Genomic DNA, 27,247 nt, shown 5'->3' on the forward strand with positions numbered 1-27,247 from the left:
GGTGCAGGGGAAAAAACTTCCAGAACAGGCTCCTCCAAACTATCCCTGGCGCCGCGCAAGCATACGCTCCCCAGTTATTAGCTGCAGCGGAGAGAGGGGGGGGGCACTTTGTTTCCACCACGTCCACCCCGGCGCACCGAGGCGATAATCAAGTTATCCGGACCCATCGCACACCTCCTGCCCTAACACTCCCCCACACACATTCGCAACCTCAAACCAAACCCCTTCCCCACCCCCTGCTGTCGTGGTCCCTCTTACCGACCCCTCGCAACACGCCGGAGCGCCGGAGCGCGCCCCAGTCAGACGGAGGGGGTGGGGCGGGGTGGGGAAGTCCCGCCTCGTGGCCGTGAGGCGAGGCAATGCGAGGGGAGCTCTCGCGTCGAACACAGCGCGCCGCGCCGCTCCGTCTCGCAGGCGGACTCGTCGCCGCGCTCGTCGTCGTGGTCGTCGTGGTCGTCGTGCTGGAGGACGGTGTCGCGCTGCCCCCGCGCCCCGCCACGCGTCACGCCGAGTGTCACGCCGAGTGTCACGCGCACGCCGCCATGTAGTCACGCCCGCGTCGCGTCGTGACGGCCGCCGAGATGCTGAACAACCTCAAGGAGTACATCGGCACCATCAGGGACAGCCTGGACACGGTCAAGGATGACCTGTGAGTGACGGTTGCTTCTCCATTGCGCGCTAGACAGCCGGGGATCGGAAAGACTGGGTCTGGCTTCGCAGTGTGTCTCCATTCGCGTTCATGCCGGGCTTGATGCTGACGGCTGCAAAAGGCACTTCGGGGCCGCCGCGGCCGCTGTGTCGACATGTGTTCGCGGCGCCACACCCCCGCCACGCCTCCGCGCTCGCATTCGCATTGCGGTTCGCTTGACCGACGCCACACGTGGCCCGGTATGGCGCCCTCATTACGGCCCTTGCTGCTGAATCTGAATCTGAACCGACATCGGACGCCGCCATCACGGCGCGGTCTGTCGTCGCGCTGCCTGTAGTTGTTTTAACCGCGGATTCGGATTCAAATTGGGGTGGCCGCCGGTGCGGTGGCACGTTGTTGAAACGACCCGGGGACACGGGGCCTGGGATTGCCCTTGTCCAGGACAAGTTGTCCCCGAAGAGGTCGAGCGCGGGTCCACGTCGGGCAGGGGGAGGGGAGGGGGTTGCTGCGCTTGACTGCCGACTGACCCTGCGACCCTCTTGGCGCGCTTGGCCATCCTCGCCGCTCCACTGGCCTTCTGTAGCCTGTAGCTCGGCTTGTGCTCGGCGGGGCACGGCCAGAGGCGGCCAGAGGCGGCCAGAGGCCTCAGGCCTCATGACGCGGCCGCCCCGCCCCTGCCTCTGGGGGATAGGGTTACCAGCTGCATGTAGTTTGGGTAAGACTGCAGGATTGTCCCAACGTCTCTCTCTCTCCCTCACCCATCGCACCGCCCCGAGAGTGCGAGAGAGGCAGGACGGTACTGAGCCCGCCAGCAGGCCGCCTCCACGCGCGGCTCCCACGTTTCTTCAGAATGACATGGTACGTTAGTGGTTCGTTATTGGTTATCGGGTTTTCCGCGGCTTCCCCTTTCAAATTACTCTCAGGAACGGCCGGTCGGCCGGTGGCGTGTGGACGGGGGAATGCCTGCCCGCTTTCCCGCTTTCCAGCCGCAGGAGCAAGAATTTGGGCAACTCGCTGCTCTCGCTGCTCTTGCTATGGCTGTATGGCTTTGATTCAATTAGAAGCTGCGGTTGCCTCCACCTCCGCCCTCTCTCCTCTACTCGTTGCGCTGCTCGGACGGCTGGCTGATTCCGCGCAGCGCGCAGCGTTCCGTCGCTCTCCCATTAGGAGGGGCGCCCCATGAGTGCGAGAGAGACAGAGCGAGTCTGCAGAGACTGATTCGTCGCGCTGTCTCTCTCGCACTCACGGGGCGTGCCGTGAAGGTGCGAGAGAGGCAGCGGCAAAACGAGTTCGTCCGAGCGAGCGGGCGCCAAACCACAGCGTCCCCCCGCCCCTGCTTGTTTTTCAAAGCCCATCATCTGAAAAGTAATTGGCGCGCAGTGCTGCCATCATTGCGCGCGCGGAGCGTGCCGCCGGAACCGCACATCCGACCTCACATCCGCAATTATGGCTTTTTGGTCCTTTCGGTGCGCAGCGCGGCCAGCGCGGCATGGCCAATGAATGCGCATCGCGGTGGAGCGCGCCAAAGAGCCGCAACAATCATTGCCTCTGCGCGCATTTCCGGCATTGCCAACGTTGCCGAATGATGAGGAAAAGGCCGCGGGGTGCCAAAGTTGGCTGCCCTTCCCACGCCTCCGAGTTCCCGCGCTCTTTTTGCGCGCGCCACAGGGAAGTCCGCTCGAAAGGGGACAACGAAAACTGTCCGTCTGTCTGTCTGTCTGTTTCTCCGGCTTTTTTTGATTGTGTGCAGCCACGCGCGTTTCTCCGCCATTACCGTCGAGGGCGACTGATTTTGTTAGGTCGGCACAAGAGCAGTTACCTTGGTTAACAGACGACACGGCCTCGCCTTAAACGGTAAAAGCCTCGACGCACGGCCGAACCTTTATTGGCTGCTCGGATGGGGCTGAATTAGTCAGGCTGGCAGACAGACAGACAGACAGACAGACAGACAGACAGACAGACAGACAGACAGACAGACAGACAGACAGACAGACAGACAGACAGACAGACGAGGCTAAATCGCGCTTCCACCGTTCCCAGACCCTTGACTCGTGCGCTAGCCCTGCGCCGTCGTGCTCTCGAAGCGCGGATACCAAGAGGATCACGTAACGGGAAACCTTTTTTCTTCTCTCTGCGCGGACCTTTAGACCCTGACTGGAGCTCGCGACTGCGAAACTAGTTTGGAGGCGATGTCTTTGTGTGTGGAACCCATCGCACAGCTTGGGCAGGGACGGATGCGAGACGCTGCCGTTGCAAAACTTTTTTCTAGCGCAACCACTGTTTGACTAGGGGGAAAACAGCGGACTGATGGAGGCAGCGTCTTGTTTGGACAGTGTACAGTCCTCGCCCTTTGCGAGGCTAGTCCCTCCCTGCTTGCCGCCACACTGATGGGGCTTGTGGGCAGGGCAGGGTTGCTCCAGGGTCAGGCCGTGCGACAGGTGCAGGTGCATCTGTGGACCCGCACGGTTAGGCCAGGGCGAGATTGTGTTTGAAAGCCACGCCGTTGGGGCGGCAAACAAGGTGCAAACCGCAAACAGTGTGCGAGAGAGACAGAGACAGGCTTTTGTAGGTCAGGCGGGTACGGACTGGGACTCGTTTTGGGACTTGGGACGTACCGTCACGGGATTTGCAGCCAAGCCCTCGGCCAAGCCACCCCACGCGGCAGCAGGCAGGCAGCAGCCATCCGCGGCTCGCTGATTCCGAACAGCGCTGTCTCTCTCCCACTCCCGCTGGGGGGCCGGGCTGGAGGCCGGGAGCGAGAGAGACAGAGCGACGGGGCCATACGGGGCCATGGGACGGCGAGAGAGGATTCCCTCTGTCACTACATGAGGGCAGCGGGGCGGGGAGGCGCACCCCAAAGCAGCGTCACAGCGACCCGCCCTCGTGCGTCTTTGGTGGGCCAACTGGCGCAAACGAAGACTCAAATCCCCCGCGCCCTATCCCTCCCCCTCACCCCTCTCTCTCGCTCTCTCGCTCTCACTCGTGATGTGATGGTGTCACGGGCCCGGAAAGTAATCTTGATGCGAACGAGCTCGCGCTATGCTGAAACATTTAAATCGCGAAAGCCCCTGTTGACGCGCTGTGTGTGCGAGTTGCTCTCTCTCTCTCTCTCTCTCTCTCTCTTTCTCTTTGTCTGTGAATGGGTGTGTATGTTTGTGTGTGTGTGTGGGGGAAGAGCGCACTTTCGTTGCTGATGCATTATTCCTAGGCCTTGTTCGATCCCTTTATCTCTCTTCTGCACTCTGCCCTTCCTCCTCTCTCTCTCTCTCAGTCTCTTGCTCTCTCTTTCATCAATCTTGGTCTCCAAGCCGCGCGATGTCAAAGCGGGTCTCGCGCTCTGTGGGCCCTACTCCTCCTCGTCGCCTCTCTGTTTTATACAATGAAGCCGGGAGTACAGTAGTGGCAAAACAAAAGCCAGCCTCCGATCGCTTAGTCCTCCCGAGATTTAATTACTCGATGGATTACGTCGGGCTGCGCCCCCCCCCCTCCTTTTTTCCGGAGCCAAGTCGACGAGGAGTAATTTCCTTGAATTTCCACTGGCTAGGCAGCCACGCAACACGCGGGAACAGTTCGGTGGACGAGGCGGCGGTGCGCCGCGTTGGGCGTCGTTGTACAGTCGCGCAAAGCACATGTCATTTTTTTTTCGCGCCAAGCCTTCCCCTGAATAAGACAAAAGAAAAAAAAAACGTTCGGTGAAGGAGCGTTTGTTGCCGCTACGGGTGGCGTGGTGTGGCGCTGGTGGCGCTGCTGGTGGCGCGCCCGGAAAAGACTGCGAGACGAATTTGGCGTTGTCAGTCACTGCCAAGCGCGGCAAGCGGCACGCGCCACGCCCGGCGCCTTCGCTCGCTCCTCGCTCGCCGCCCGTAATCCACCCTCCCGGAAAACGAGGTGCCGAACGACAATAGCGTCAAAGCAGTCAAAGGGAGGGCGAACCTCCCTTCTCATTACCAAGACGGAGACGGCCGGGTTTGGCCTTCCTCCTCGAGAGCGAGAGAGAGAGAGGGAGAGCAGCGCGAGAGCGATCGGGTACTCGCCTCATTGCCAGCACACGCACGCACACACACACGCGCACGATATTCATACATAACACATGCGTTTGGACCCTCGAACGCAAACACGACAGCAAAACCCCCTTCGATGTACGCAGGAACAGGCCAGCCACATCCTTCCCGTCATAAACTCACACACACACACACACACACACACACACACACACACACACACACACACACGTTTTCACTCCCCCACGCAGACGCGCAAATCGTGCTCAGCCGCACATGCTGTGGGTTGCCACGGTCGCCACGCCATGCAGCATTTAGCCGCCCCCGTATTGATCTGTTAAAAAAAGTTAAAAAAATTCGAGTCAGAGCGCACGGCCGCAATGCATGTGATAGCACGTCTTACACACTGCCAACCTGCCAAACCGAAAAAAAGATGGATGAGAAAGAACGCAAAACGAAATACCCGGGGAAATGGCGCGGCCGACACGCCCTGCCCAGCTGGAAGCCGATGGCGCAAAGATCCTCCCTTCATCCAGCCAGTCCTGGTTAGCAAGCCCCATCATCATCCGGCCTTATTTTTCATCATCTCCGAAACCGTTTCTGCTGTTTCGTTTCGTCCCGCATCGAAAAAGTGCTCACCAAGGAGGAAAAAAAAGAAAGAAATGAAACCAAATTAAAGTTACATTGCGCACAAGCCCCGCTTGCATTTGTGATGGCAGTCTGGCGCGGCGCGGGCGGGGCAACCTTTAAGAGAGGCGCTGCACCGCGCGAACCACGCCCCGCCCCGCCACGCCCCCTACAGTGCAGCGCACACACCGTCAAATTGGGCCACGTGCGCTTGAAAAAAAAGAAAACACAAACTTGTTCAACAAGCGTATCGGCCGATAGGGGCGGCCAGGCTCGCCAGGCGTGCATTATTTCTCGACGACCCGAGCGAGCCAGGCGCGCATCCGAGGGGGTGGTCACGGTCATGGCATTTCCCCCTCCCCCCCCCGTTCAATTTTTTGTTCTCTGAATAAAACGTCCGCCGAGCAGGCAGGCAGCGCACGAGAAACCCACCCGGTTAGTTGCGACTCACCGCCTCCGCCACCCGCACACTATTTTTTTTTTTCGGTCTGAGATTTTTTTTTCGCTCCTGGTTTGAACTGGACACGAGGTTTAGCGTGGCCGGCCGTCTCTACGTAACGATTCGTCTTCCGCTACGCAAAGTCATGACTCTGTGTGTGTGTGTGTGGTGTGTGTGTGTGTGTGTGTGTGTGTGTGTGTGTGTGAGAGAGAGAGAGAGAGAGAGAGAGAGAGAGAGGAGAGAGAGAGAGAGAGAGAGAGAGAGAGAGAGGGGGGGGGAGTGTGTGTGTGTGTGTGTGTGGGGGTGGGCGTGCGTGCGGGGCGAAGGAGCCAACGGAACCCAGGGGAGAAGAAACGGCGTTCCGGTCGGGCATCCCCAAGGAGGCCGTCCGCTCCGTGGCCGAGGCAGCCGAGGAGGCCGAGGCCGGCCGGCCCGGCGATACCGAAAAGGGCGTTGGAAGTTGGAACTGATGGAGGTCAAGGCGCCAGGGCGGCCAGGGCGGCCAGGGCGGCCAGGCGCGTCGCGCGCTCAGTTTGCCGGAAGGGGCCGAGGCCGACCGGGCCGGGCCGGGCCGCAGGGATTCCATCAGGCAGGCGCAGCGAGGCGCAGCCAGGCCGGCCGAGAATGGTGGCGAAAATGACGCGCGGCCCGGCGGCCTTCCCTCGCTCCGTCTCTCTCGCGCTCGCGGCGCGGCCCGACGGCGTCGGACTGAGCGACTGCCCGCCGGGCCCTCAATTCCAGTCGATTCCGGCCCGCTTCTCTCCGGCCCTGCGGCCGCCTGGAGGCTCCAGCGCTAATGACGGCCAGCGTATTACGTGACAATGCCGTGCCAGTGTGCCAGTCGGGTGGCGGGCCACTGGCGGCGCGCCTCGCGGGCCGAGTCGGTAAGTCACCTGGACGGGGCTCGGACTCTCGGGCCGCCGGGGATTAACTTGATTACCCAACCGGGGCTTCTGTTGCCCGGCCCTCCCCCTCCCCTCCGACTGGCCCGACCCCCGTCAGGCTGGCAGGGCCGGGCTCCTCCGGGCCGATCCCCCAACAGCCCCGCCGCGGCCCCGCCACAGCCCCGCCAGCTTCCGCTCGTCTCCTCAATTTCTGGCCGATCCTCGAGAGGGACAAGTTTGGAAGCCGGGCGAACTAGTTGAGGGCCATTTACCACACCCCGAGGCCCGAGGCTCCCTCCCTCTCCCTCCCTCTCCCCTCTCCGCCCGCCCTGCCTCCGGCTAGCCTGGGCATGCCCGCCCGCGCCCGGGTTATAAAGGTCGGCACGGTACGGACCGCTGCCGTACCTTTTGCTTTGCAGTGCGCCTTCTACTTTTCGGTGGCCTTCCCGCCTACACTGGAACCGGTCCTCCGGCGAATCCCCGACGTGCGCCCCGGCTCCCCCTTCTCACCTTGCGGAACAAAAAGCAACTTTTTTTTAAAACAATTTTTGTTTTGCATATTTTTTTTAATTTTTAGGACAGAATTTTTCACTGTGCCTTGCACGTGCTGTGTATACACGCACGCGTGCGCCGTCAGCGAAAATTGAAATTTGCATCTTCTGACTCCGCGTTGTCGGTTCCTGTCTGTTGCAGGCTGCACCGCAACGCCAAGGCCGCCGCCGACGTGGAGTACCCCGCCTACGGCGTGACGGGGCCCAACAAGGACATCAGCCCCACGGGCGACCGGCGGCTGGCCCAGTCCGCGCAGATGTACCACTACCAGCACCAGAAGCAGCAGATCCTGGCCATGGAGAGGTGAGTGGACGGCGCTCCCGATCGGGGCGTCCAGGGTCGTGTTGTGGACGACCCGCGCGACACTTTGGGACCCTGGACGTCTTTGACCGTCTCTGTCGGCGACCTCGGGGGTCATTTTTGTTCCCTTTTTAAATGCCCTTGCCATGGCGGGCATTAAAACGAAAATAAAACGCTGTGCGGCGTTTCATCGTCACGGGGATCAGTTCCCTTTTGTCTGCAACGAGAACAAAGGTTGCCGAAAGCACCCGGCCGGCCCTACTCGCCCTTTGCGGCCCGGCCTGGCCCCGCCTGGCCCCCCACTGCCCATTGTGCGACTGCGTATTATTGGCACTGCTGCTGGATTCTCACGCCTGCCCCTTATTTCTTCTGAGGGGGATTTTCGGGATTCCTCCAAGTCTCTTCTTATCCGGCGCTGCCGCCTGGCTGCCGATGTGAGGAGGGGCCGAACCGCAAACCCTCCCCCCCCCTTTCCCATTTTTGCGGTGGCGAGGAAGCGGCCGCGGGAAGGGCAAGGGGTGGGGAGGTTCAATTTTTAATTGGTGTTTGTTGTGGTTGTTGCAGCCGCGCTGCCGGGGGCCGCAGGGGCTCCATGTCCGAGGCGGAGAGCGAGGACGAGAACGAGGAGGGAGACTACACGGTCTACGAGTGCCCCGGACTTGCACCGGTGAGTCGAGTCGTCAAGGCAAGGAGCGGCAATCGCCTGGGCGGTAGGCCGGCCGTGGCCCCGTGTGTGTGGCGGGCCTGCCTACCCTGGACTTCGCGGGCGGCAGGCATGCTCGAGATTGTGCAGTGTGCGTGACTTGGCCCTTTCTGTTGCAGACCCAGGAGATGGAGGTGAAGAACCCGCTGTTCCAGGACGACCCGACGCCGGCGACGCCCGCCCCGGGCATGGGCGCGGAGGCCGGCCACGACGGCGACGGCCTGCCGGAGGGCGGTCACGGCCACGCCGGCAGCGGGCAGCGCAAGGGCTCCGCGGCCTCCAAGAAGTCCTCGGCGGACGGCGACAGGCCGTCGGACGACGCGGCCACCGCCAAGCCCAACAACGGCAGCAAGGCCAGCACCGGCAGCAGGTCGGGCAAGGGCGGCAAGCCGTAGACGGACGGGACGGCCTCCGACCTCGCCGCCGAACGGTCGACCCTCAGCAACCCTGGCCAAGGCAGGCCAAGCCCGCCACCGCGGCCGCGTCGGGCCACGTGCTTCCAGCTCCCTTTCTTCCCTCCTCGCCTTCCTGCTCCTCTCCATTCTCCATGAAGATGAAGCGCCCCGTCGTGCTTCCATCTGCAGCCCTCGCGGACCCTCGGACCCTCGGACCCGGACCCGCGGAGATCGGCTCGCCGCCAAGATGACTACGATGACGGTGCCAACGCGATGGCGCGGCGCAGCGCGCGCCCAGCAAAGGGATGGGAAACTTTATCTTAGAATGTACATACCCCTCTATGCCACGCTATATATGTAATCGTTATCTACTCTCACCTAACGTTCGAAGGGTGTGCGACGATTGTGTGGAAAATAAAGCAGACGGATCGGATTACGGCGCGGGGATACAGACCGTTCAGAGCGGGATTTTACTGTCGCACGTAGCACGTCAGGCGAAAGTTTAAATGGAATTTAATTTCGTTAGAGTATTAAATAAAGGACATATTGGCGCAGGATTTTGAACCAATTGATTATTATGATTTCCATTCATCTCCACACTTTGCCTTTCACGGCCTAGCTGGTTAGACTTCCGTGTCCCTATCTAAATTATTTTCTACCTATAGTACCTGATTCCGAATCGCCTCCTGTGTAGTTGGATAGGAACGCAGAGACAGCAGAACAGAGGAGACTATTGAAACGTTTCGTATGGCATGGATTGTGAGCCTTCAAGTTCCAATCGATGTTGCCCAGCTAGCCCTTATCTATTTGCACACGCATTGGCTCTGCTTAGTAATGACCGATTTATACCCACCCTCTAAATTACGTCTAGCTTTTCGCCCGATTATTCTAGAAACGGAAAAGGAGCTGCGCTCATGCCCCAGTCAATAGAAGATAAGCCGCACACTAATTTAGCTTTCACTGTAGTGTCTCAAAGAGGTTTCAAACCACACTGCTCGATGTTAACAGAAATGCGGGGCTTGTGTGTGGGAAAGAGAGATAGAGTGTGCGTGAGTGTGCGTAAGTGTGTGTGAGCGCGCGATAGTCACTCTGAGGGAGTGAACAATGCAGAGGGGTTGGAAAGAGAACATTGAACTGTGTTATGTTGAGGCCTATACTGCTTCTTTGAAGAGAACAGTTCCCTTCGCTTGTAAGGCCTGACAGAGCACCCAAACCTAATCTACCCACCATATCATAGCAGGGAATGACCAGTCACTACTTGTGCCAAGGTCTGGGTCCTGTGCGCTTGCGAAGTAGAAAAATATGGCCTACTTAATCCAATTTGAGGTACGGGCTGTTCCAATTTTGCCAGTTTTGTTGTGTGGAGGGAAAAGTGTATTAAGTTGTTGCTCTGAACTTTTACAGGAAGAAACCAGCCCATGAGTATGATCTAGATTCAGATAAAAATTATCCAGTATTATTTTGTTCGTAATGATAAAATAGTAGAAATTTCCCAAACTTTATGTTAGATGAAGGACGTTTTTTGTGCTTCTTTATGTGTGTGTTACAAACTCCTGTTGTTTAAAAGCAATTTCTATCAATTATATTTGAACAGTCAGACAATTGGCAAAGGTGTTGGCATTTGTTGCTTGATAATTGCTTGAGTACTACTGCTTTCTTCATGCAACTTATTTATTTTTAGTTTTAATAAATAATATATTTATATTTTACAATGATCTCCTACAGTGTGTTGTTAGAATGCAATTCAATGTGCAATATCTTACTCAACTTGGGTTTCGCCAGATGACAGAGGTCATATTCTCACTAATCTGAAAGCTTCTGCTTGGGAAGACGTCTTCAAAACCACCTAAAAATCTTGTTTCCTGAAAATAGAAAGAAACATATTCTCATAGGAAGCTCCGCGAGGCGTTTTATTAGACAAGAGCGGAAATGTGTTGTGCCAAAAATGAAAAATGTTGAAATTGATGTAAAAATGGTATCGTCGGTAGCGTCGTGTGAAAGGAAGTGGAGTATAAACTGTCCTAGTGAGTTTTTAGTGCAATTATTAGCCAAGTCTTGATCGTTGCTGGTAATCTTACCACGAGAAAGTTTGATGAAAAGGGAAAGGTACAGTAGTGTAACATAGTTACGGGGGGAAATGTTAAATTTACCAAAAAAGACAAAGTAACAACTGGTTGGAGGGTGTTGTATTTCCCACTGGCAGCAGTGCCAATAAATCATGGGTAAAGTACTAATGATGGACTCTATCACAATGGACTCTGAGAACTATCTGATTTATTTAAAACGTAATTTCTGCTTTATTGAGCTTTTCGAACCACTTATTCCCAGTGTGAATGAAGTGAGGTGAAATCATAAATTGAATGTTCATATCTATGTCCAAAGACAGTCAATCACACAGTTTCACTCATCTGATCAAATTTCAACTGCCTTTTCTCATTGAACATGGATTGGATTACATGCTTTTGCTACTCATTCTCTTTTCATTTTTGACATATCTCTGATTAATAATTGCAGTTCCTAGGTGCAACCCATTCTCTTTGTGGTTTGCTAGTCAAATTGCTCCTTTCAATAGGAAACAAGATGGTTTGTTGTGGTAGAGAAATCAAAATGATTAAATAAAAATTACTAACAAATGGAGCTAATTTCCATGGTACAGCTATGAATGAATTTGAAAGACTCTTGCTTTCTGAAAGTACTTGTCAGGCTGTGGAGCTAATCTTAAATGTGCATAAGAAACAAAATTATTTTAACACAGATTATTCTATGACAATGATAAATTAAGAAATATATTTGTATAGTTTGCAACATGACATACTATGTAAGGTAGAGCCTGTTCTACAACATTTGAAAGAAACTGCTGTACACAATTGATATGTCCCATTAAACAGTTCACGTACATACCATCCATTTCAGCTCAATTTTTCTTTACAACCTACCAACCCCGTTTTGTAAAGTGTAATGATGTTTCCATTGGGATAAGGAAGAGTCTCTCAATAGGAATAAGATGGTATTATTTAATTAATACAGGGATTGACATTAGCACAAACAAAAAGTCCAGCTTTTTTTTTTTGTGGCATTAAACACTACCTTTGGTTGCAAAAGAAATCCACCAAGATACATACATGAGGCTGATTGATGAACATGAATTGGTTGCAACTGCAGTCCAGGTCACACACATTCAGCATTTAGCAATAATCACACATCTTAAATTTCATCTTGTAGCACAGGTCTTCTTTAGGGATCAAAAGCACTCTTATAATCAGAAACAGTTTCTTAATTGAAGAAATTAAAACATGGCACAAAGAAAGTCTATTGAATTGGGAGTCAACTTCACCCAGCAAAATATTCAAATCCGCTCAAAGTTTTTATACTTCACTAAAGTATGAGCTAAGTCATGAGACGCACTTAAATAAATTTAAACGAAAAACTCTATACCACTCATACTCACAAATCTATACAAAAATATGTAATCTCTCTACTTTACAATGCGTGCTAGCTAATGACAGGAGACGCACAGGTATAAACACTGTGATCATCGTGTGCATAGTCTAGCGAGCATACAGGCAGTCGTTGCTGGTCTCTGGCTGTCGTTCATTCCACAAACATTGGGCAAATTAGTCCACATGTCCAGGAATCCGACAAAAATAATCAGGTCCCCAAGTTCCTCAAGTATTTACATGTTTTTCCTGCTATGCCTCCCTCTGAAAAGGTTTTGAAACAATAGCAAACGATCCAAAAATTAATCAACTCCTGCATCATAACATACAGTTAAGTCACACTTCCAGAGGGATTTGTAGCAGTCACATCAGTCCAGCTAGGAAGCAGATAGGATGTTCACATATTCTGATACTAGTACCATTCATTTCTCCACATCAAAATGTCAAGTCCTCACTGACTTCTAAGCTTTCAACCTGATCAAAGTCTAGGAATCTACAACAAAAATATACTTTCAAAAATAATCTTTACACAATATTTACATGATGTCTGGCAGACATCCTTTGAAAGACAAGCAAGAGTAGAATACAAACTGAGTGATGCACCCATGGTAACTTGAAAAAGGAAAATTTTATCTCATTATATTTGTGCGTTTGTCACCATTTAGAAGATAGAATTAAACAAATTACAATTAAATTATAAGAGTAAGTAATTTTATAACTAATTTGAAAGCAGCAAACATTTAGTTATCCAAGTTGCGATATTTTGAAGTAAACAAGGAACACGACTTCATAGAAAGTTTCAAATTTTAACATCTGTCCATGTACTTCTTACTGTTCCCACCCTTGAAATTTTTTTGACATGTAACTGAAATGTTATAAACATGAGGTATCTACAAAGCAACTGCCACAGTTCCACTTGAAATAGCTTTACACAGCATACCAATTAGTTGACAAGTTTGCACTTACCAATGTCAAACAATATCTTTCTCTCTCCACTAAAAATATAAGTCTTTGGCAAGGTGGAATTGAAAATATTTACATTTCACACACATCCACAAAAATACCACAATTACCCAATCCATACAATCTTCCAAACACAACCTAAGAGAATAATGTTTTGATCAAAAAGCCAGCTAACAGTGCTTATGCACCCCTAATAATGAAGACCTGTGCCACAGAGTAGTATGAGCTGTAAAAAGCATAGCATATTTAATTTGAACTGAAAGTAACATTAAACGCAGGCATCTCTGAGAAGCTGCCTTGATAGAACTAGTGTTTCATCCCTGCGTGAAACATGTCAAACCAAGTACACTAATTTTTATCATAGCCAAGCTCACGCACCAGCAAACAACCATTCAAAGGTCATAGTTTAATGCTGAAGCAGAGCTTTCAATACTCTTATTCCCAAAATTTCTCACATTACTTACCCTAAGGACTGTCTTCTAATGACTTTTCTATATTTTGAAATATTTGCAGCACTGTTCAGTGAAAATATAAAAAAAGGTTCTTAACATAACAGGTCATGTTGGATGGCACTGTCATTCAATGTGCTTTTGTCAAAAAGAACAGTACACTGACAATAGACATGAGAAATTTATAATTTAATTATCACAAGAACAACTTATTGGTTTGTAATTTCATAAAATTTCTCTTCCTTTCTTGACAAGGAAACACTATTCCAAAACCCCAAAACATTACAAAAATCTTTGACATGACATGACTAGGCACAAGAAATTTTATAAATGGCAGGAGAACTAAAGATGACGAGCAAAAACCTTGGATTCATTAAAGGATGATTTGTAGTTCTTAAAAAAACTTTGCAAAAGAACAATAGAAAATGCACAGTAAGTACATAAGATAATATTTCTTCCAAACACAGTAAGTAGTTTTCATTCTCAAAAACACAAAAGCAAATAAACGGATGTGTGAAAATGGAAGACTTAAAAACAATACACATAAAATCTGAAGCCAAACAATAACAGTAACCAAGTAAAGATTAGGGAAAGATGACCACAACCTAATTAACAGTAACAAAACAAAATTGTAGCATGAGAGTTGATATGGATGATAAATGTCTTTGACTAAAAACTTTCAAACAAAAAGACAACAAAAATTTCTAACAAAGAGGCATACTAAATTGATAAGAAGGAATTATCATAAAAGTGGTTTCAAAAATTTATAATACCTAGTTACATTTTCTAAGGTAAGAGTGAATCCCATATAATATGTATTCCAGCAAATGCTAGAGGTACAAAAAGATTTTTGGCGATGAATGAGCAAATATTTTATGTTAAAAGCACACCAGCAACTTCTTTAAGTGATAACTGTTGGTTCCTGGCGACCGGTGAACTCCTTCAGTTTTGAGACCTCCAGTGCAATTTCCACCAGCGGCTTCAAGATGTCCTGAAACAAACAAGCATCAAAATGTAGGTGAAAATGTACAAGTTAACACACTCAAAAGTATATGAAGATAAAAAGAGAAAGGCCTTTTACCTGAGCATCAGCGGAATGCTTGCTCTTGTCAGATTCATAGCTGTCTACATACATGCGAACAGTGGCACCTGAACTGCCAGTACCACTCAACCGGAAGATAAGCCGGGAACCATCTTCAAACATAATACGGAGACCCTTCAAGAAGAAAACAAAAGGTTACAAGATTGTAACAAATGTGTGTGACAAAAGGCTTACAGAAAAGTATCAAAAATTACCTGCTTGGAGGCAAAGCTCTTGTCAATGGGATCAGTGTATGCATAGTTATCACCTTCCTTCACCACATATGTTTTCCCACCATTACTGTACTTGGTGCCTCGGAATGAGGGGGAGGTGATCAGCTCTTCCAATTTCTTCATCATTTCATTGCAGGGATCTGACGCACAATTTTCATAATCATACCTAATGTAAACAGGAATGTTAGTAGGAATGTCAAAAATGGATCAGTTAATTAACTTATAGACAATGATGAGATTCACTATCTGTGCACCTTGTGAAGAAGTTACGGCCATAGGTGCCCCAGTGAGCTAGCAAAGTGTCCTCAACAGATTTTCCAGTGTGAGCAAGGACTGACAGCCAAGCCAGCACTGCCCAGATGCCGTCCTTCTCTCTGATGTGGTCAGAGCCAGTTCTGTAAAAGCGAGTAAGTTATTAAATTTTTCCAAAGAGAGATTGTTAATATAAGATAGGAACACAAAAATGCTCAACCTACCCAAAACTTTCCTCACCACACAGTGACAGACGACCAGCATCCATCAAGTTACCAAAGTACTTCCAACCAGTTGGGACCTCAAAGAACTCCTTTTTAGTGGCAGCAGCAACTCTGCAAGCAACTTCAGTTAATATAGAAAAATGATTTTGAAAAAGCTAATGTGAAGGACAAGCACCTTACCTGTCAACAGCAGCTCCTGTGGGCATACTGCGAGCATATCCTTTGACTCCAGTCTTTTTGAAATATGGGATACACTCTAAATGGTTCGCTAGGACAGCAAGTGAGTCAGACGGAGTGACAAAGAATGCTTTGCGGCCCAAGATCATGTTCCGGTCCTAAGTGAAAATGAGACAAACAAAAACAAATTAGCCACCAATTTATTTTGTTAGGTAATTTCATATAAACTATTGAGAACACTTACTCCATCTCCATCAAAAGCAGCTCCCAAATCATAGTTTCCACTTGCAACAGACTTGACAAGATCAGCAGCATACGTAAGGTTGGGGTCAGGGTGGTGACCACCAAAGTCTTCCAGGGGAGTTGTGCGGACTGTGTTATCGACTGGAGCACCCAATTCCTCAACAAAGATTCTTTGGACGTAGGGACCAGTAACTGAAAAGTGAAGATAGTTAAGGAACATTTCAGGATAGATAAGTAGTCAGCTGTTGAAAAATTTATCCTGAAGAACTGACCTCCATTCATGGAATCAATCAGAACCTTAAAGCCTCCTTGTAAGAGCTTCTTCAGAGCAACAAAATCAAAGATTTCTTTCATAAGTTCAAGATAATCTTTGACAGAGTCAATGATCTCTACAGTAAATGTCTTTCCCTCAACCTGGAAAAACAATTAAAATTAGGGTGACGAAGTAGTGACAAAGTAGTGAGGCTTTGAAAAAAACTAATCTGATGCTTAACCACACCCATAAATGAAAGTAAAAATACCTCAAAAGTCTGAGTGCCAATCTTGTCAATAGGACACCTCAGGTCCGCAACAATAGAGTAGGTTGAGATCTTTGTCGTCAGAGCGTAAATATCATTAGTGACTCCATCAGGAGCAGGACCTGAAGAAACAATCAACTTAAACAACCGCTCACAATACTAGTCACAACAACAAATTTTACAAAACTTACCGCCATTGGAGCAGTTAAACTTAATGCCAAAATCGTTGTCAGGACCACCAGGGTTGTGACTAGCGGTCAAAACAATACCACCAGTGGTTTTGTACTTCCTGATCAAGCAGGACACCGCAGGAGTAGACAAGATTCCATTCTGACCGATGAGCAGTTTTGACACCTGAAACAGAACAAAATGAAAGGGTGTTAATAACCTCGAGAACAAAGTTAACATCATTGCAGCTGGGCCTATTTGATATGCACAGTCATCAGGATACAATGTCAGGTTGACATCAGTTGGTGTCTCAGTTCAGACCTCTGAATGCATCACTTGACTAAAAGGGGAGGGGTAGGTTAGTGAACTACAGAGAGGTTATGCCGGCCCAGCAAGCCTCACTCGCGGCTAAACAAGTATCCTTCCGTACCCCGTTGGCGGCCGCAATTTTGATGATCTTGTCCACCGCTTCCTTGCCGTAGTAGCGGCCGTCACCACCGACAACCAGAGTACTGCCGGCACAGTCCTTCCCCAGGGCGCTCAGGATGCACTGTACGAAGTTCTCCGTGTAGTGGACTTGTTGAAACACTTTGACAGCCTTCCGCAGGCCGCTGGTGCCGGGCTTCTGGCCATCGTAGACCTTGGTCTCGACTTTGGTAACTTTGAGCGACATTTCGGACGGCTTCCGATCAACTAGGAGTCCGTGCAGCTGCGGACGAGACTCTAGAGCAGACTGAGTGTGGACCAATGACCGGCGCAAGGACACTGACTGCGCGGTCGCAGCGCCAGCGCCAGCGGGGAGTGGAGCGGCTCCAAGGTGCCCTTGTCGCTCCCGCTCGCCGTCTCTCCTCTCTCTCTCTCTCGCTCTTCTGGCGCCAATCGATAACATGCCGGGAACCTCTCAGCCTCCCTAGACGAGCTAGACGAGCTAGCGCCTAGTCCGAGTCCCAGCCTGGGGCTTAGCGGCTGCACGTGTCGTTTGGGTTCATCTCCACGTTGAGCCCCAGCCAGACGGAAAAATCAGAATCAGAGCAACGACAGAGCGTGCACCCCGCGGCGCCCCGGCCGCCACCATGACTGTCAGGTTTGCGCAGGCAGGGTCGGCCTCTCTAGGTCGGCCGGCCGGCCCGCTCCGGCAATGTCGCCTGGAGTGACAGTGACCGTGACAGTAGGACCTGTCGGTGCTGTGAAGGACCGCATCCGCCCCTTTCCCCCAGCGGCGATACCCCGTGCCCGAGAGTACTTTTACTTTCCGCTCGCGGCTCGCGTCGTCTGCTGCGAGGCACCGCCACTACGCCTCGCGCTGCCAACGTGCCGACGAAAAGCGGCCAACTGAGTGGCGCCTGCTAGCCAATGGACGCGCGTCTCCTTGCCGGAATCGTCCTGCCCGATGGTCCTCGTCGAGAGGTTCGACCGCCACCGAGCCCCCGCGGACCACAACCACCCTCTGACGACGGCGGGCAGGACGAGGCGGTTGGCGGCCCTGCGCGCGCCGACCAATCAGAGCGCAGGACGGCCAGTGTAAGGAGGCGGGCTGGAGGCGGGAGTTACGCAAGAGCGCCTTTACGTAACGATATCCGTCTGAGGCACCCAGCCCCGCCCCGCCCCGCCGCCGTGTTTTGGTGACCCTGCCGCTGCGTGAGCGTACCGCGTGCCGCGTGCCGCAGCTCCAGTCGGGCCAGGCAGGGCGGCAGGGCCAGGCAGGCGCACCGAGACGTACACGCGGACAGGGAGGCGGCGGGGAAGTATCGGAAGGAACGGAAGCAAGCGGCCGTCCCTACAGTGGCCCATCCTCAGTCTGCCCCGCCCCGAGTCAGCCGGCGGCACGCTGCGGCACGCTGCGGCACGCGGGACCGGCCGAAACGAGACGAGCAGGGCGACGAGCGAGCAGCAAGGCCCAGACAGACGCAGACGCAAGGCTGCTCAAGGCGGCCCTCGATATGAGACGCACTATCTCGCTCTCTCACGGCCAGCTCGTTGCGCGTCGCACGTTGCGCTCGGCGTGATCAGGTGTCTGTCCAGCGGACGCCGTCGACGCCGTCCAGCCCAGCGGCCAGCTCAGAGGGTGCCGCGCCAGTCGCGCTCCGCGTGCACGCCAAGCCGGTCGCCAAGGCGGTCGCCGAGATGTACGACCGCGACACGCGGCCGCCCTGGAAGCGCGCCGAGGACGCCGATTCCGGCAGTGAGGCCCAGCCGCTGCTGTCCTCCGACGCCAGCCGGGCCAGCCGGGGAAGCCACAGGAGCTTCAGCTTCGGGTGAGTGCCGACCCTCTGTCTCTCTCTTTCGGTGTCAGCCTGCCGGGCCAAAGCGGCTTTGTTTTGGTGGCGGTGGGGATGGAGTACCGTTTCGTTCAAGGAGCTCTCCTAACCTGTATCTCGTTGGTACCTGCAGCTTGGCCGTGAGCCGCGCCGCCTAGAGTGCCTCCGTGATGACGTAATGAGATAGCGCGTGCCGACATTGGATTGGGCGACGTCGCCTCTACTTCTAGTGTCGCTGCGCGCGATGTGCATTCCACACTGTTCCCTCGGGGAATCGGTCATCGTTCGATCGGGTGGGTGGACGGGTCCTCAGACGCTGGAGCCAGAGAACAATGCAATGTTTGCCGGGGGCGGGGCATCCCAGTTGATTCAAGTCTAAATCGAAGGAAGCATATTTTAGAGAGTAAATTTTATTTACAGCCCTCAACAAAATTTAGGAGCCCTAGGGAAACCGAAGCATTTAGAATCAACTCTCGCATCCATAGTGAATGATAGTTGTTTTTTTAGCGGACAAATTTACTTAGTTCCCCAGCCAATCACGTCGCTGCAAACCAAACAGAGACGCCAGACGGCGGCACGGTGGTGCACGCACAAATAGCGTGTGTATAGTGTAGCGTCCGTCAGTCCGTCATCGGCCGGTGCCAAAGTTCGGAGGGGCGACACGCTGGAGGTGCCGAGGGAGGCTCGCCTCTCTGCAAAGCCAGCAGTGAGCCATTTCTTCGGCGAGCAAACACACGGGCCCACATGGCGCATGGCCTGGCATGGCCTTGGCCTTGGCGACGATCCGCCTGCGGCTCAAGGCCCGGTTAAACTGTTTGGAGGAACAGCCTTCTTGATCCGGGACTTTGCATAATCCAGCTATCCGGGGCTGGCGGGGCTGGCACGCGGAAGTGAGGGCTAAATCCCTCCCCCAAGTGTTGGCGGCACCTGGCAGGTGCACGGCGTGGCGGTGCAGGGACACGGCCAAGGCGGCGACTACACTGTGAAATTTAGAATAGTTTCGGCCGCGGCTCAGGAAGGCCTGGTCAAGGGCCTGGCGTAGCCCGACGTGGCTGCTGCCCCTCCGGGCCCCTCCCGGGGCGTTGAGAGCAGGACCGGTTCGCAGCTTGCAGTTCAGTGACCGTCCAGTCCGGCGGCTTTGGCTTAACGGGCTCGCAGTGAATTTCGTTTTTTCGGCTTGTTTTATGCTGACTTTTCGCGTTGTTTCGAAAATCCGCACGCGAGGCACACTTCCTGGCAAAGTTGACAAGAATAGCTGGCAATCCGCGAATGAGCAGATTGTTCTGCCGAGTTCGGAATCCCGGGAATGCAAATATTTGGCGCGCGCACACTGCACTGGTTGTGGCGGGGACGGCCCGGGACGGCCACCTATCAGGGACCTGGGGTGCGAACAGCCGAAGAGGTACAGGCCGATAGTGAAACCAAACACCACCCCGTCGCCCCCGTCGCCCCGAGACTGGCCAGGCCGCCCGAGTCCCTGACCCTGCTGCGGCAGGCTGACTTCGAACAGTGCCCCGTCGCTCTGTCTCTCTCGCACCCCTGGGGCCTGCGGGGCGCCTTCGAGGGAGAGAGAGAGCAGGTCGGCTCTCTCTCTCTCGGGTGTTCTTCCAAACACGCCGTCTGGCTGGAAGGCCGGGGTGTGCACGTGCGCGCCCACGCTTAGTACCGCCCCCAGACAACCGCCTTCTCTGCACTGTACTAATACACCGAAGCTTTTCCAAAACACGTCTACATGTTTCGCAGCTTTCTAACTGTCTTCTTGCTTGTGCTTACGCTTCGCGCCCAACGCGCTGCTTGCAGGGCCGGGCTCTTGTTCGACTCGGAGACGAGCGACTTTGAGACGGGGCGGTCGTACGCCGACACGAGCAACCAGCCCCGCACTTTCGCCAACCAGTATCAATACAGGTAGGTGCAGGCACGCTGTAAGCGCTGTAAGCCAGCCCTAGCGCACTGTGCTCCTCGCCGAGTGCACTTCTTTTCTCGCACTTGCTTATGACGTCTTTGTTTATCTTTACGTGCATCTGTTATAGTTTTTTTTGTCATTTTGGCCTTTTTAAGTTGGCAAGCTTGCCTATCTAAAGTGGACGTCCACTTAATGAAATCGAGGCTATTCGGACACACAAAGTAGAGCGCCGCACTTATCGCATCGCGTGGCGCCACAAAGTGATTGACGATGAGTCGCTCGGATGCCTCCTTGTTGTGCTCAGCTTCCCCAGCCCGTGGCACTTTCGAACCCATTGCCATTTTTATTAAAAAGAAACAGCCTTTTCAGATGTTTGATTATCCGCCCCCTTTGGAACTGCGACAGTGGCGCCCCCTGGGCTTCTGCCCGTCGACGCGCACAGGTGAGAGCCTGTCACCGATCCACGGACGGCAAGCACCGGCGCAGCGGCGCAGTGCGAGAGAGAAACGCACGCTCTGTTTTCGCTCTCGTTCTCGACGCCCGCGGCTAAATATACTCCCGGTGACCAACTGATAAGGGTTTTCCGTCTCCCTCTGTCCGCGGCTCCGCGGCTAGATGGACCGCCTCAGCTGAGTCGCCCTTTTCCCCGCCGGCCGTGCCGGGCCGGGCGGCTATTTCGAGCATTGCAACTTGTTATCGCCTAGGCGGACGGCACGGCCTCGGCACCCTTCATCGCGTTGTCTGCCGACGCGTTTTGACGCGCAAGTGACCGGTTCTATCACGAATCCAGACTACAGCGTCCTCTTTTTCCTTTGCGCTCCGCAGGAACAGCAGGCTGCCCCCGCGGACTGGCGGCGGCAAGGATGGCTTCACCGCGTCCACCACCCACGGCCTGGGCCTGCCCCTCGGCGGCCTGCCCCTCAGCGGACTGCGCGGCGGCTCCGGGGCCAACAACGGCAACGGTAGCAGCGGCGGCAACGGCACCCCCTACCGCTACTACACGCAGCTGCCGCCGCGCGATTTCGACGGCAGCGGCCTGCTGGTGAGTTAGTCCCTGGAGTTAGGGACCCACCCGTTCGTCCCGCGACGAACGGCAGTGGGGAAGTCCCACCGGCGCGCGCCAGAGCGATGGGCCAGAGCGCCGCGCGGAGCGGCCGAGCGCCTGACGGAGCGAGGGTAGGCCACCCGACGGCCACCTGTGCTCGACGGGACGGCCTCCGCCAGCTCGGTTCTGAAGTTTTGTTTCGCTCTCTCCCTCCAGACCGGGCAGAAGCAGACCAGCCCCGTGTTCGTGCCCTACCTGTCCCAGGCGGCGCCGGAGGCCGGCAAGCAAAGCAGTATTGTCACCATGTGAGTACTTGTGCACAGGCCGAGGCGAGGCAAGGAACCGAGTGAACTCTCAAAACCGGAAAAGGGGGGAAGACGAAAAAGAAAGAAAGCAAACTTTGGGCAGCGATGTGCGCCGTTGAATCTTTCGATCGGTAGTACCCGTTCTGTGCAAGTTTGTGGGCGGGTTGCCTCAGCCTCCGTACCCCTCTCTACCCGGCCCTGTGGCGCGGCGGGGCGGGGCGGACCCCAGACAACACAACAAACGCAACGCGAGCGCCAATTTCATCAGGCGTCCGTCTTAACGTATTTACCCGCCGTCAAGGTCCCGGGGCGATAGTGATTGGGATTGGACGGAGGTCCGAAGGACAACCAAGGAAGTGGTTTTCTTTGTTCCCGGAACCAAAACATACCCATCAAGATAGCAAATATTTGAAAAAAAAAAGAATAAAGCACTGCGCAGTGGAGTCACGCGACAAAATTTCAGCAACTCGTTTTCTCAAATAAACTGATTTTTAAAACTCGAAGTTCAATAAAAGTAATTTTTTTAAAAATTATGCTTGATTGCTGGAGAAGCCGCCGCGGCGTGGCGCCCCTGGCGCTTGTATCTGTCAGCGCCTTGGTCAGCGCGTCACGCGCACACGTCACTGCTAGTTTGATAAGGCGGGTGCGCTATCTCCGTCTCTGTCTCGCCCATGTCGCAGGCCGGCTAATGGGCGCCGAGACGCGCCGGTTCGAAACGGCGGCACCCTCACCCCTTCGGACCCCTTCGCAGCCCGCCCTCCTGCAGCAGCAGATGACCCCGTGCGTCACGGCGGTGCAGCGCGTCAGCCTCGCGTCAGCCTCGCGTCAACCCCCTGAGCAAGCCCCTGAGTCATGTGCACGCCGCCCCCAGTTCCGCGAACTTGCGGGGGGTCGTTCCCGCCGCCCCGACACGCGGGGGTTGCTGCACGGCGGGGGATTCCTCGCGTTGCCGGTCCGCCTACAACTTTCCCGTTTGTCTCATCTTTTTCTTTTCTTTCTTGTCTGACGCACTTGGAGGAGCGGGTGCGTTCGCGACCCGAACCCCGTGCGCCGCGGCGCTGTCCGGCCGCTGGCTCGGCCGGTGTGCCCCCCTACTTCCGCTCGTCCGCCACGCGAGGCGACGCGGCGTGTCCGATATCACCAGGCCTTCCCCTTACTTCCGCGTTACTGCGGCTTGCACTCCGTTTCGCGTGAAAAAACAGCTGAAAAGAGAGAAAAAACTGCCCCCACTTTCACAGAGTAGTTGTTTGCGCTTTGTATTCTGCTGACGGTCTTCCCCATGCAGCAGCGCGTGCTAGCCATAACTCTCGGCGTTGTATGAAAAATAACGCGATTGAGATAAAGGGGGAGGGGGACTTTGATCGGGAACTTGCTGTCCAACAGCTTTGGCTGCAGTTTCAGTTAACTCGGCGTCGCCACTCGGAGACAGGATTGCGAAGCGCACATTGCTGTGCATGACTGGTCCGTGTCACCTGTCCGCAATCTGTGGCCTCGAGACTAAGGTTCTCGAGAACCGAGGTGACTTCACGTAATCGGGGCTGACGATGCTGAAGATAGGGCCGCCAGCACGCGCGACTTCGGGCACACTGCTTCAAGTGGGCGGCCGAGCTTTGCCTGCCGGCAGACCTGGAACTACCCCAGCCGGGCTGGCCGAGCCTCGCTCCGCGTGAGTGCGAGAGAGACAGCCGCGGCTCTGTGGGTGCATTGAACCGACCGGATCAATACTTCCAAGGGAATGGGGCGGGCTGGCTACTGCACTGTACCCGGAGTGAATAGAGAATAGTACCCTCTATCTCACTCCCTGCCTCAAAGAACGCGCTCGGGTTTCCATTTTCCCTCCGGCCTATTATCGGGCCGACCAAATTGGCTTCCCATTTGGGGGTTGGCTGCGCTGCGGGCCTGCCTGGAGCCTCGCTGCTGGAGCCTCGCTGCTGGAGCCGGAGCCACAGCGGCGGGCGCGGCACGGCGGCGAAGGCAATGACCTCAGCGCCCGACCTGAGACAAGGTCACTCTCCCCATATCGACCCGCCCCTCTCTCTATTTCCCTCTCGCTCCCACCCCTTGGCGCGTCGCGGGCACGCCGCCGGCACAGGTCCCATGCCGGCCGACAGCCAATTGGAAACTTGGAAACTCGGAGCGTCAATGATTTGGTAGGCGGTACAAATCTCGGGCGGGCTGTCAAACACTCAGGTTTCAGATAACGATCAAGTGGAGGGAACGGTTCGCACCGACATGTTGCCGGCGACCTCGTTTATCCGAGTTCACGACCCCAAGGGCACGACGGCCAGGGCACGGCGGCAAGGCCGAGCGGATCGTGCTGGTCTCAGCGAGGGCAGCGCAGAAGCCTCGGCAGCAGCGCCTCGCGGGGTGATGCCGCGCAGTGCGGCCGTCGTTCTGTCTCTCTCGCACTCGTGGGCTGTCGCGTAAGGGTGCGAGAGAGACAGAGCGACAAACAGTGCCCGGTGCCACCACGGTGCCACCGGCCGGGCACCGCGGCGTGGACCGCGGCGTGGACGCCTTCCTCGATAGCATCCGCTTGGGTAGTTTTCCCGCCGCCGATACGCACGGCAGGGCACGGCAGGGCAGGGCAGGGCTCAGGGCGCCTCCTTTCATCACTCGACCTCCCGATAAAAACAAGTTGATGTTTTCTCTGGGCGCACTGACCAAGGTCTATCTATCTATGACTTGCTAGACTGTCACCTCATGCTCGGAAAAAATTAATTAAATCGGTGAGCACTCACCTGTTTACGGCCCGCCAAGGGCCAAGGGCCCGCCCTACCCGGGGCGGCTCCACGGTGACGGCCTCGTCGTCCAGGCCCGGCGTGCCAAGGCGTGCCCCGGGTAGGGCGGGGACGGCGTGCTCCGGGCGCTCGGGGGCTCCCTCGACGCGCCCCGACGGCCACCCCAGCACCGACTGAGTCCTGGCTGGCTGTCCTGGCGCGAGGGCATGGACTCTGCTCGCCGAAGGGCTGCCTGGGCCTGGGCCGACGGTGGAGGGGCGGGGCGCGGCGTGTGCTGGACGCGCGGCGGGGATGGGGCGGTAGCGGGGCCGTAGCGGGGCGGTAGCGGCGAGCCACCCCCGCCGCGTTCGCCGCGTTCGCCGCGTTACCTTCCCCAACCTAAAGTGAAAGTGCCGGCGGGGTGGGGGCGGGTTGGTGGCGCCGCCAGCCGGTGGGGTGGGGTGGGGTGGGAGTCGTTCGCGCCAAATCACTACTGTACATCGGGATGGCGCGCCGTCGTCCAGGATTACATTCCTCTTCTCCTGCTCCCTCCAGCTTCGCGGTGTGGAACACCATCATGGGCACGTCGCTGCTGGCCATCCCCTGGGGGCTGGAGCGCGCGGGGCTGGGCGGCGGGCTGCTGCTGGTGCTGGGCATGGGCGCCCTGTGCCTCTACACCACGTGGCGCCTGCTGTCCGTGCACCGCCTCCACGGCTCGGGCTTCGACGCCGAGGTGCCCGACCTGTGCCGCAAGCTGCTGGGGCGCTGGGCCGAGCTGCTGGCGCGCGCCTTCAGCCTGGTGGTGCTCATGGGCGCCATCGTCGTGTACTGGATCCTCATGTCCAACTTCCTGTACCACTCGGTGGACTACATTCACGGTGCGCAGAGTTTCCGTTCGTTAATCCTACTTTGGCTGAATGAAGTGAAAGGTTTTGATGTGTGGGTGTTGCTGTTGCAGACGAAATCACCGGCGTGAGCCCGGTCCGGTGGGACAACACCTCAATGATCTTCACCCCAGGTGCGTAAGTCGCGCTGCCGCTACCCCATGCGTCACTGCGGGGAGTATTGACGGTTTGTTCTGTTTGCACTCTGCAGTGAAATGCCACCTGCTGACGGGCACGGGTCAGGCCCCCGACGTCCCCACGGTCCCGGTGCCCGCCCCCGTGTTCGCCCTGTCCCTCGTCGCCCCCGAGGAGCCTCTGGTGGCGGAGGACAAGGGTTCCTTCCGCTGGTGGTGGAACCTCGAGTCCAACGTGCCCATCTACCTGGTGCTCATCATGGCCCCACTCATGAACTTCAAGTCAGCGACCTTCTTCACCAAGTTCAACTCCATTGGTGAGAACCCTCTCACCAAATAATTACTAAATCAGTTAATTGTGAGATTCCCTTAATATCTTATTTTTGGTGTTTTGCAGGGACGTTGTCAGTACTCTATCTCCTGATTTTCATTCTGGTCAAGTCATCGGCATGGGGTGTCAATTTAAATATGACTGACGTTATGAGTGAACACTATAGTCCTCTATTTATCTGGAGTTTCCCAGCAACTTCAGGCATGTTGGCACTGTCGTACTTTATTCATAACATCATTATCAGTATCATGAAGAATAATCGGCACCAAGAAAATAATGTAAGTACAATTTGACATTTGCAATTTTATGAGCCTGCTTTCAGAAATCGAGTAAATCACTAAACAATATTTATTTTCTGTCCCCAACAGGGTCGAGACTTATCTATTGCATATGTTTTAGTTACTGTTACTTACGCTATTATTGGAAGTGTTTTCTACATCAGCTTCCCACTTGCAAAGTCTTGTATTGAAGATGTAAGTATGAAGTAGGATTTTTTTTTTTTTTTTAAATTCTCCATTGTGTTTGATTTTAACTGTATCAATATATTTTTGTGCTTTGCAGAACCTTCTTAACAATTTTGAATCATGGGACCCAATGACTGTGGCGGCTAGAGCTTTCCTCTTCTTCCAATTGGTGACCGTCTTTCCCCTCGTGGCGTACATGCTTCGGAGTCAGCTGTGCTCCATGGTCCTGGGCCACACCTGGCCTGGCCGTCTCCCTGTTTTGTGCATCAATGCTGTTTTCATAACAGTTTGCGTCTTGTTTGCTATCTTCCTCCCTCGATTTGGAACAATCATCAGGTAAGTTCGGGATAGATGTAAAATACGAAGTCGTATCAAGTACCAATGGTAACAGTGTTATTTTCCATTCCAGGTTCACAGGGGCCATAAGTGGTTTGGTGTACATATTTTTGCTTCCTGTGTTACTCCATCTTGTATCATTGCAACGTCAGGGCAAACTCACTAAGCTTACAACTATTCTTCATCTCTGTATACCTATAATAGGAACAGCAAACCTAATTGCCCAGTTCTTCGTGTCGGATTAGACTGAAGACGAGTGCCTCTGACTTGACTAAACTGTGATTTCTGATTACTCTGAGCTCTCTTGCACCATGTTGTGTGCAACAATAGGGGTGTAGTTTCACAATTCATCCATTTAACCATTTGTAGTTTTAATGCACGACCTAGTGATTCATACTTTTAAGGTATTGTTTTGTTTTTCTTATCTTAAGTTTGGAATCAATCATTTATTGACCATAATTGAACTGTGATATAAAAATACTGTCTAGGCTGCCTCCTATTTATCCATTTCTGTCCCGACAAATGAAATCTGGCAAATGTTCAGAAGTAGGGATGTTCTAGTTAGAGGCTTG

At 54.0% G+C, this 27,247-nt stretch overlaps 3 protein-coding genes across 4 annotated transcripts in view; 2 read left to right on the forward strand and 1 right to left on the reverse strand.

Annotated features, from left to right (window-relative positions):
• The window catches only part of LOC117640543 (mediator of RNA polymerase II transcription subunit 15), a 39,017-nt gene extending 27,560 nt beyond the window's left edge, over positions 1 to 11,457 (forward strand). The window contains exons 7-9 of the mRNA XM_034377074.1: positions 7,294 to 7,455; positions 8,017 to 8,119; positions 8,275 to 11,457. Of these exons, the coding sequence (XP_034232965.1) occupies positions 7,294 to 7,455; positions 8,017 to 8,119; positions 8,275 to 8,550 (541 nt within the window). The 3' untranslated portion in view covers positions 8,551 to 11,457. The remainder of the gene's footprint in view (positions 1 to 7,293; positions 7,456 to 8,016; positions 8,120 to 8,274) is intronic.
• Positions 11,458 to 11,544: 87 nt separating this feature from the next.
• LOC117640545 (phosphoglucomutase) lies at positions 11,545 to 17,098 on the reverse strand. The gene is made up of 11 exons (XM_034377078.1): positions 16,726 to 17,098; positions 16,319 to 16,481; positions 16,131 to 16,249; positions 15,882 to 16,023; positions 15,611 to 15,801; positions 15,370 to 15,524; positions 15,190 to 15,300; positions 14,968 to 15,108; positions 14,696 to 14,879; positions 14,481 to 14,615; positions 11,545 to 14,390 (listed from the first exon to the last, which is right to left on the reverse strand). The coding sequence occupies exons 1-11, from the start codon at positions 16,966 to 16,968 to the stop codon at positions 14,301 to 14,303; spliced, it is 1,674 nt and encodes a 557-aa protein (XP_034232969.1). The 5' UTR covers positions 16,969 to 17,098; the 3' UTR covers positions 11,545 to 14,300.
• Positions 17,099 to 17,984: 886 nt separating this feature from the next.
• On the forward strand, positions 17,985 to 27,153 carry LOC117640544 (sodium-coupled neutral amino acid transporter 9 homolog). Of its 2 annotated transcripts, none has more exons than XM_034377076.1 (11): positions 17,985 to 18,550; positions 20,354 to 20,458; positions 21,282 to 21,498; positions 21,718 to 21,806; positions 25,082 to 25,404; positions 25,485 to 25,544; positions 25,622 to 25,861; positions 25,942 to 26,153; positions 26,244 to 26,348; positions 26,437 to 26,675; positions 26,749 to 27,153. In XM_034377076.1, exons 1-11 carry the CDS (start codon positions 18,420 to 18,422, stop codon positions 26,918 to 26,920), a joined length of 1,893 nt encoding a protein of 630 aa, XP_034232967.1. In that variant the 5' UTR covers positions 17,985 to 18,419; the 3' UTR covers positions 26,921 to 27,153. The 2 variants fall into 2 exon arrangements, with proteins under 2 accessions (XP_034232967.1, XP_034232968.1); XM_034377077.1 differs by lacking the exon at positions 17,985 to 18,550 and adding an exon at positions 18,709 to 18,728.
• Positions 27,154 to 27,247: the final 94 nt, after the last annotated feature.

Source organism: Thrips palmi, unplaced genomic scaffold, assembly GCF_012932325.1.
Source record: "Thrips palmi isolate BJ-2018 unplaced genomic scaffold, TpBJ-2018v1 HiC_scaffold_12, whole genome shotgun sequence".
Classification (NCBI taxonomy): Eukaryota; Metazoa; Arthropoda; class Insecta; order Thysanoptera; family Thripidae; genus Thrips; species Thrips palmi.